This window comes from Hydra viridissima, unplaced genomic scaffold (assembly GCF_058129835.1).
Source record: "Hydra viridissima isolate aposymbiotic clone 2 unplaced genomic scaffold, HvirCarnegie_v1 scaffold_5, whole genome shotgun sequence".
In the NCBI taxonomy this organism is placed as follows: Eukaryota; Metazoa; Cnidaria; class Hydrozoa; order Anthoathecata; family Hydridae; genus Hydra; species Hydra viridissima.
In genome coordinates this window covers 18,980,018-18,990,393 of record NW_028324304.1, presented here as the reverse complement: position 1 = coordinate 18,990,393, position 10,376 = coordinate 18,980,018, and the positions used below count along the sequence as shown (strand labels likewise).

At 29.6% G+C, this 10,376-nt stretch overlaps 1 protein-coding gene across 7 annotated transcripts; it reads right to left on the bottom strand.

The window, feature by feature from the left end:
- LOC145189365 (uncharacterized) lies at positions 1–5,965 on the bottom strand. 7 transcript variants are annotated; one of them, XR_016452317.1, is made up of 3 exons: positions 5,716–5,965; positions 1,545–3,097; positions 1,316–1,447 (listed from the first exon to the last, which is right to left on the bottom strand). XR_016452317.1 is itself a non-coding variant. In XM_090086745.1 (2 exons), the coding sequence occupies exons 1-2, from the start codon at positions 5,827–5,829 to the stop codon at positions 41–43; spliced, it is 1,521 nt and encodes a 506-aa protein (XP_089942871.1). In that variant the 5' UTR covers positions 5,830–5,867; the 3' UTR covers positions 1–40. The 7 variants fall into 7 exon arrangements, 5 of the variants coding, with proteins under 5 accessions (XP_089942871.1, XP_089942875.1, XP_089942873.1 ...); XR_016452318.1 differs by lacking the exon at positions 5,716–5,965 and adding an exon at positions 4,102–4,676; XM_090086745.1 differs by lacking the exon at positions 1,545–3,097 and having other exon boundaries at positions 1–1,447; positions 5,716–5,867.
- Between the last annotated feature and the right edge of the window lie 4,411 nt (positions 5,966–10,376).

Genomic DNA, 10,376 nt, shown 5'->3' with positions numbered 1-10,376 from the left:
TCATTTGAAAATATAAAACTTTAAAATAACAAAATTCACATCAAATTATCAACTTCGGATTTAACAAATACTTTCTTCTTATAATAAGCAAATAAACACAGAGTAAAGTCAACGCCATATACACCGAAGCAAAAACTTCCAAATAATCAAAAGTAAACGCAGCGCTGGACAGTGCCAATAGGGCACCGGCAGAATACATCGAATTGCGAATACCGTCAACGAATGTTTGCACCTTTGAATTGACAAGTCTGGCTAAAGTATTTGTGAGGTATACATCCGGAATAATTCCTGCTCCTGCGAAACATATCATATACGTTATTCCTAGTAATATATTCAAGACTTTGGTTCTTGTATACTTTAAAACAATGAAACTCGCATCCACAATGCAAAGACCACCAAAACCAACTAAAACTGCTGCAAAAAACTTGTTTTCTGACAAGGGTTTACACATGTACAGCAGCAAAATAACTACACTGGTCGCTCCTGTGCCGAAAACACAAACATTCAGTTCTAAAATAGACAAATGCATTGTCTCAACAACAAGCAACGGCAACCACATGTCAAAAGTGACAAGGAAAAATATAACAAAAAACGTGCAAAACAGCATCAATGCAGAGTCGATTGACGTAAACAAAACTTTTAAAATATTCAAGATGCTGAAATGAGTTGACGATGAAGTGACATTAATTTGAAGTTCCTTTTGTTTATTAAAACCAACTAAAGGTAACTTTTCATCAGATTGCTGGTAAAATGTGGTGTGATTAGCTCCCTCATAGTTAGATGGTTCTAATTTCTTTTCTTCATTTCGCTTTAAGTCAAACTCTTTTGACAAATCGTGAACCATGGTTAAAGTTAAAACTTCCATAATGATGCATAAAAAGGCCATGAAAACTCCAATAAAATTGACAGTCTTTAAGTGCCAATACCCTAGATTAAAGTTTATGTTGGAGAACATAAAGGTAACGCCGGGACCTAAAATAAATCCAGCGTTATATGTAATGGATGACAGTGATAATTGAAAAATAACTTCACTTGCTTGATAACATCGAACGATTTCTCCGCACATAACCGATCTTAAACCAGCACAACCTGATAAAAATCTCCCCAGAACTAAAAACCAGGGAGAAAAATGAAGGCTGTATGCTAAATTTCCAACGATTAAGCATAAGTTGCATAACACAAACGTAACGTGAACTTGGCGTGTGCTGTCAACTATTCTCCCAATTAACGGAGTGGTAATTGTCGAAGAAAGTAAATATGATACAGATACCAGGGTATAATAAAACTTTGGTTTATTTGTATTTATCATTTCTTTAATGTACAGCCATAGAGTTAAGAATGTGAGGCTGTATTCCATACCCAGAATTAAACTTTGAATTGAAAATGCAATAATAGTTCTTTTTCTTTTAGCCAGCCATTTTTGACAATGAGGAGAATTCGATAAAACCTAAAGAAATATTTATTTTAAATAAATTGAAAATTTTTTATTTACTTCTTTCAACTTTTCCCTTTTAATTAATTTCTCCCTATTAATATTTACTTGCCCTTAAATTTCATTTTGGTAGTACTTTTAAATAAAATCAACCGCGGAAAATGCAACCATAAAATTTTAGAAAGTCAATTCAAACTATTACTAACTTTTCTAGCTTTTACATTTTTGTAATGTCAATATCCATTAAACTAGCATTGACAATGAGGACAAACAGTTCTATAAACTCTCAAAAGCCCTCAACGAATTCAATGAACCTTTATCCTGCTTCTCGAAGCATTTCTTGTGTAATTCACAGCATTTTAATGAAAATGTGGTTTAAGCTTATAAATTTTCTATTTTAAGAGCCTTAAGTGCATTTGTTCCATCCTCATCAAAACACTTTGAAAAACTCTTAAGAAGCTTTAAACCGAATATTTAAATCTGTTCAACTAATTGAGATGAATACTTTTAACCCATTTTTTAAATACTTAAAAAAAAACATTGTTATGCAAGTGACTCCATTTAAAGTAAAAATATAATAAATGATAATTATAATGATAATAATAACAATAATAATAACTAATAATAGCAATAATAATAACAATAATAATAATAATAATAAAGATAGTAATAATAATAATAATTATTTTAACAATAACAACAAAAGTAATAATAATAATAATAATAATAATAATGATAATCATAATAATAAAAATAATAATGATAATAATAATAATAATAATAATAATTATAATAATAATGATAATCATAATAATAAAAATAATAATAATAATAATAATAACAATAATTATAATAATAACAAAAATAATAATGATAATAATAATAATGACAATAATAATAACGACAAATAATAATGCATTTATTTGAATTTAAGGTTTTTGATTTGAATTTCACAAAACCCTATAAGTGACTATTACAAATTTTACCCTATGCGTATGTCACTGGTAATTTAGTAGTGATTCAACACATATTGTTAGTTGTGATTAGGTGCTTATTCACTGGTGTATCTGTAAATTTTTGATCACCAGTGTTTGCGTAGTGACTTATCAGTAGTCGATAAGCAGTGATAATCACCATTGATTTAACACCAATTCCCTATTGATTTAGTTACAATTGAGTATTTATTCACTGGTTATCTGTAAACCTAATGCTCATTAATGATTTATGGCATTCTAAATTTCTAATAATTCATATATAAGTCATTAAAACAGTGATAATTTTTTCTGCCACTGTCAATCACTGATAAAAAATATCTAGACGCCAAATGGATTTAGAGTGAATGCATCATACACCAATTAACAGAAGTTGGAAGTCAATTTTTAAATTTAAAATAAAAACAATACCAAGGGTGTTGCAATTTATATTATTAAATTACATTTCTTAATTTAATATGGTTACAAAAAAATAGTAAAAGACAAACAGATAAGAACAAAGTTTTTATAACATTTTATTATGATTTTCAATTCTTTTTTTCTCAGCATCGATACTGAACAGACCAGCTTGCTGTAACCAATCTCCGATAAAAATGTGGAGCATTTTTGGAGTCGGGATGCTGACTTTTGATTTTTTTGGGTGATTGCCACAAGCATGAGCTAAAACTGCCACCTGTAATTATAATTTCTTACTTATAATTATATAATATATAAAATATACTCATGATTAACTTTAGAATAGTCATATTAATCAGTGAAGTATCTAGGGGCATGCATCCCCCCTTCCACCAGATTATCTAAAAGATTAGAAAAGAAAAGTAACTTGAATATAGCAAGTAAAGTAGCTACACAGATGAGAAATTGACGTCTTGAGAAGTTAAAAGAAAGTTTAAACTAGTTTATTTTAGGAATTCAGACTTTCATATTTCCTGGGACCTTACCCCGCCTGGAAATTTCTGGATCCATAGAGTGAACAACATTTACTTTTCAATATTTGGTTAAATACTCTGCCAACTCAACAGTGAACATTGAGTGTAACACAAGTGCATCATATACTACCTGTCACACTTGCAGCAGTACAAAAGCAATAGAAATTAAATAATGTTATAAAGAACGCTGTGTGTGTGTGTGTGTGTGTGTGTGTGTGTAAAAGTGATTTTAAAATATATTTTAGATACTTTTGAAAATCATCTTAACAAATCCTTAGAATAACAAACCATTGAGTAATTTTTAACCATTGCCTTAGATAAAAGAATATGCATAGCAACTAATAAATCCAATAAAATTTTATTCTCATCATGTTGCATTTTGCCTTTCATGACAACAATTCCTGCATATAATAATAATAATAAAAAATGAAATTCAGTTGCTTTAAAATCTGAAAATTCTTCCACACTTCTTGGCCGACCTTGAAAGTCTGATGGTATACATTTTTGTATTTCAAGTAATTCTGAAGAAATTTTGCTCTTTAAAGTAGAACCTAAAGTGGTAATATAATTCTTCAAGAGCTTTTTTGTAACACCAAGGCAAACTAAATGCATATAATTAAGAATAAATCCAGTCACCATTGGACTTATTTTTAATTATACCATTTAGATAATGTTTATTTACCAATCTGGTGCTCTGAATAACGTTCTGCCTTAAGTATTTTATCATCTTGAATTAAAGAATTAGTACCTGTTAATCTCATTCCATTATAATATTCAACATGTTCATCATATCTTTTACAGCTGTCACATCCACTAAACGATTTTATACATTTTAAAGATGCTCTTGCTGGTTCATCATATACGAATGCCTTAATCATCAACTTTAAGTCTTCATTTCCATCCAAATAAAGGACTTTTAGTTCAGCAACAAATTCTTTAAGGTAATCTCCAAGAATTGTAGGTTTTCCTTCACCATAACATAAAACAATTGTATATGAAACTTATTGGTTTGTATATGAAACTTATTGGTTTACTACATAATATAGGTAAATAGTAATATTTTTTTACTATTTTATATTTGAGTTTTATCAAAATTTATAATAAGAGTAAACTCTGGTGATTTTCCAAAACATATTACATCATTATTCAGTTTAATTTTCCATACAGTTCTTGCGCATGTTTTCTGCTATTACTTCGTGTTATTGATTACACGAAACTATCACCATTACGTTTGAATTAAGTTGTTGTTGCGTTAAAAAAGTTAGGGGCTGTTTATATGGATAAAGGCTAGCCCGTTTGCCGAGATCTCGGAAAGAACAGTGAGATCTCACTTTCCAGGCTAGCTCTCTTAATCATGTAAACGCAAAATAAAATTAAGTTGAAATAAGGGTGACGTCGAGATCTCGGTAAACGGGCTAGCGCTGCAAATGAGCCAGCCCGCTTTTCATATGAACAGCCCCTTAATCGTTAAAAAAGTTTCTTTACTGTGAAATCTGCGCGTGCGCAGAATAATGACAGCTTTTTTTAACACCTTTTTTTAAAAAAGTTAATCTAAAATAATATTATACTAATTAATATACATATTATTAGGTATATTTTGATGTTATTTTCAAATGAACACATTCCACAAAGTTCAAATTTTTTAGCATAATTCAAGAAAGCGATACGTTGTGATTTAAAAAACTTAATTATGCCATCAGAACTTAACATCATCAACAGAGTTAACATGGGCAGCCATTTTTAATATAAAGTATAAACTAGTTTTTAATATTTTACATACCCTAATGAAATGATGCAACTTTTAAAACGTCTAATTTCATTCCCTAACAAACGCTTTTTAACCATACTGCGCATGCGTTAAGCATGCGCAGAACTATTTATTAACTTTTTTAACGCAACATAGTCTGGCAAAATCTCATCTAAATGTTTGAATTTTACGTTAAACTTCATCATGTATTCGCGGCAATCGAGTGGTGATTGAGTTGCGATGACTGATGATCGTCACTCAATCACCACTAAGCAGTATTTAGTCACCAGTGATGTGCGCATAGGGATAACTAAGTTGAAATTTTTTGAGTTTTATAGCCTTTTATGTGAGGTCATAAGATATTTCACAGTACTTGGGTGTTAATTATATCTGTATGTAGTATATCGGCAGTAAAGTATATCTGTATATAAAACGTATATCTGTAGTAAAGTATATCTGTATGTAACGATGCGCGTGCGTAAATTTTCAAATTAGATCATAATTACTAAAACAAATCCTTAAGAAAGAACTTCAGCTATAAAAACGTTGATTTTTTCAGTATTAATCTTTAATATAAAGATAAAGATATCTACAAAGAAAGTCAAAAAAATTTACCATTTTCTTGAAATCAAACGGTTTATATAATAAAAAATGAAACTGTATTGGAGAAAAGTTGGCGAGAAGACGGAGCCAGGTGAAATGAAAATTACGTAGAGATGACGCAACCATATTATTTACCAAATGGCTGATTTTTCGATTTGATTAAAATGTTTTCGATAAAAATAAGCGCGATCAGTTAATCTGGTTCTTGATATCAAATTACGTTTTGTTTGTTTGTCTTGAAACTTTAGGAAAAAATAAACCAACTTAAAAGGAAAATAATGAATTTAGGATTAAAATGAAGAAAAAAAGTTTACTAGTATAAAAACGGTTATTTTAACTAACTTTATCTTTGCGATTTGCTATTAGTTTTGACGAAAAGTTTATTATTTAACAAAATAAGTGAAGCCAAGTATGTTTTGTAATATTTTGTTGTGGTTTATCAATCGTGCTGTTTAAAACTTATAGAATTTGATTTACAAGTTACTCCCTACTGATGATGTGATGATATTGTGCAAACAAATGTACGATTTTTCTAAACTGATTTACAGAACAACTAAAAAAGGACGAACCCTATGATTTATACAGTAGTTACGCTCTATAGCGGCTAACTGTACATGAAAATGCTAATATTATAAAAATAAATAGTTTTAAAGTTTTTCAATTTCAGGTTTAGAAAAATAAAAACACCTCACCCTCTACCACACACACACTCACGTACATATATATATATATATATATATATAGAGAGAGAGAGAGAGAGAGAGAGAGAGCAATTCCACGACCGTCACAGCATGACAACCGTCTTTTTTTTGCCTTTTGCCTTCAATATTTTATAATTAAATAGATATAAAAAGATTTTGTTTTGCTATTTTGTTAGCTCATAAAAGGTGCTACAAAAAACAAGAAAAAAAATTAGGGTGGATATATTAGCCTCTTATTCATGCGAGAAAATATAAAACGTCACAGCATGACCAAAATTTTCTCACTGTTTTTTAGTTTTTAGATCAACATCGCCATTCAGCTAATATAGATGAACTGAATTATTAACTTGGCATTAAGCAAAAAGTTTAGACATTACTCTTACAAGTTTTATAGCTAAATAACATTTATTTAATTAAATTTCAAACAGGTGCACTTTTAATTAACTAATGGTAAAGGTCACAGCGTGACCAGACACATTTGGGTAATTATAAACCAGGTAAATGGGCTGTTTTTAATAAATTTAAAACTAAGTAGAGAAGTATTAGACAAATATATAATTACATCTTCATAAAAATAGTTTTTACATATCAATCTTCCGAACACGCCCATACTATATCAGTGTCAAATCGCGTCCATATTATATTGCTGTCATATATACAACGTTTTAAAGTTTTTTGGTGATTTCGTCTGAAGACGTAAGTTGTTTCACTAAATACTTGGCACTTGAATAGGGTCGCATTTCTATTTTACCATTATTGTTTTGAATTAGGTGCGCTGCAAATATTCCTGGTTTTGCTGGTGCTTTTGTAAATAACTCATCAATTTTAAATTTTTTTATTGTATTTATAATATCTTCCATAGAAACAAAATAGACATTGAAATTAGTCTCATTTTTAACAGCTTCATGAAAAGTTATGGCATCAGTTATCATACATTTTCTCTGGATTATTTTTTGCGTTGCTATTCTTTTAACGGTCCTACCAATAGCATTTACTGGTCCTTTCCCATGAGAAGCAGCGAAAAAGTTCCAGAATAATTTTAAACCATGCTGTTCTTCCAACCAGGGTATTGCTGATGCAATAAAACGATTTTTAAATTGATTGCTTGGCCCATCTGTCCAAACCTGTAGTATTTTAACACTTGATTCAATATGCTTAGATAATAAACTATGAACAAATACAAGAATAGATTCTTTTGAATGGCTTAAATCATCTGAAACTATGACAGCTGATGAGCATGAATTTTGGTACCAAAATACAGCAGTAAAAATAGTAACTTGCTTCTTGTGCCAATGTGCTGACTGCACTTCATCTTGCCACAAAGTTGAAAAATTTTCAGCAAAATCCACTTGAAGAACGGCTGTGTCTGGATTACTTTGAAGTTGGATCTTATATCACAATATGTAATTGATTGTTTCTGTTTAATAAAATAATGCCAAAGAAATGAAGGTAAAGATTTTGAAAAGCTGCTGTAAAGATCATCAACTCTTCCCTTTTTTTCAATTTTTTTAATATATTCCTTTCCATTACCTTCTGCAACTTTTTCCCATTGGTACCATGTAATGCATTTATTCTTGTCAATTTCATTCAAAACAAATAGATTATGAAACTTTGCAGCATCTTTACATGTGGTACTTATATTATTATAACAAATGTCTTTTTCACTATCACATACAATGCTTAGAGGAAATTTATGTGAATACAATGGAAAATTTGAATCAAACTTGTGCAAAGCTTCAAGAATAAGAATTATATTTTGATGCTGTTGACAACAACAAACGTTTCTTGACATTGAACTAGACAAAAGCACATGTGGTGGGCGTAAACTAGCAAACTTTGATTTTCCGACTGATTCTTCAGGATAATCACTTTTAAAAACAGCATAAGCTTCATTAACATTCATATACAAATGACGTTTTTGCACAGTTTCTTTCTTGTTCTTTAATCTCACCACAATGGTGTCTCTTTTACCGGGTGCTTGACGGGATATATCATCACGCTGGTAAAAATCAAGAACCAATTTTACAGTTAAAGCATCTAATGCATTTTTACTAAGTATTTTTTCTGGGCTTGGGATTTCATTCATTTTTGTTAAAAGTTTTTGTACAACTTTAGCCCTCTTTCTGGGTGATTTTGGTAGTGCTGACTCGGCTCTCTTAACAGCTTTTCCAAGAGTGCTCAAAAATTGTCACGCCGTGACATGAAAAGATTCTAAAATTAACTTGAGCTAATTATTTTTTTAAACATGTTAGTATTTTTTTAGATGTACTAGATTGAGTTCTCATTGCGCTGGATTTTTGAAACCCTAAGTTTTACTGGTTGTCTAAGAAATAAAACGATTGGTACCCTAATTGTCACAGCGTGACAATAGTGGTAATAGCATTTGATTAAAACAAATGGTATTCTGAATTCGTCTGGCAATAAGTATGTTTTTATCATAAGTAGGAATGATTAGTGCAGCTAAAAACCTGATTGCAATGAGCAAGACAGTTTTTGAATTTTTTATAGGTTCAATTTAACTTTGGTGATTAAAAATGAATTAACTTATTGCAAAAACGCCTACTTTTACCTTCTGTTTTAGCCCATGTTATTTTTTATAATAGCGGCATACTATAATAAGCTATATATTTTCTGAAAGAGGAGAAGTAGAGCTTTCTACTGATATATAGTATTATCTATATTGGGTTGGTTTAATTGTATCATTTTTTGTGAGTCTGTCGTGGAATTGCTCTCTCTCTCTCTCTCTCTCTCTATGTATATATATATATATATATATATATATATATATATATATATATATATATATATATATATATATATATATATATATATATATATATATATATATATATATATATATATAAATTTATTCACGCATTACTTTTGTTATTATCCAATAAACATATATAAATACGTTTATTGGAAAATAACGAGAGTAGCGCGTATTGTTCAGAGCCACCCCATTTTGGAGCCTTTTTATTGAGACGAGTTCTCCCATTATTAAATGTGGTTCTGATGTATTTTCTATTTTACCTAAATTAACAAAGTATTTAGATTTATTTGAATATAATGTGTTTATTCAAATTTACTTAATCAAAAAATCTTAGGTAAATTTTCAAATGCTTTTTTAAAAGCAAAAAACTGATTCATTGATCAATTCTCCTTTTTTCATTCCAAAAACTTTGCTTTTGATCAATTCTCCTTTTTTCAATCAATTTGCTTTTGATCAATTCTCCTTTTTTCATTCCAAAAACTTTGCAAGGATGAAAAAATTTTAATACAGCTTATCATCGGTCACAGAAAGATCATCTTTGATTACTTTGATGGCTGAACGCAGTAGTTCAACTTCTAAGTTATCTAGTTTGAAATGCAATCATTCAGTCCTATTCCATAATAAACTATAAACATAATGTAGTTTGACTTGCTCAAAATCTAGCCTTAGAGTAATACTTTTGGAAAAATGGAAACAATACCAATGAAATTCTGAAACCCTTGAGGAAGGACAATTGTTGTTCCACAATTGTTTATAAACTTTCATTATGATACACATTTTGTGGAGAAACAGAAGCTTTTAAATTCTTTCATATAATCAAATTTGTATCCATCTGCAACAAGTTTGTTGAACTTGATATCAATTAAGTCTAAAGTTCTTTTTTCTCCACCTTCTTTATTTCAGTGATTTTCTCCACCTTCTTTATTTCAGTGTTAGTGGGAATGTAGAAGGAAATAATGAAGTCTACGGTGCGAAAAGAGAGTACAAAAGTACTTTCTTTTCGCACTGGCGACGGGCATATTTATATCTGTGACTGCTTAAACCAAATAAATAAAGAATTAGAACAATTAAGATTAATTGTATATTTTGCATCATTTAGAGTTGGTAGTTTCAAAAGTTTGTTAAGATTTCCATTCACATTTTTAGAAAAAGGGATAAAAAGCTAAAACATTTAAAATAATGATTTTAAAAATAGTTCA

Bases quoted from the DNA above. Each gene is read 5' to 3' on its own strand.
- LOC145189365 (XM_090086745.1), bottom strand. From the start codon at position 5,829: ATGGTTGCGTCATCTCTACGTAATTTTCATTTCACCTGGCTCCGTCTT. The intron at 1,448-5,715 runs GTAAATTTTTTT...ATATTTCTTTAG, and splicing joins CGTTTGATTTCAAGAAAATG to GTTTTATCGAATTCTCCTCA.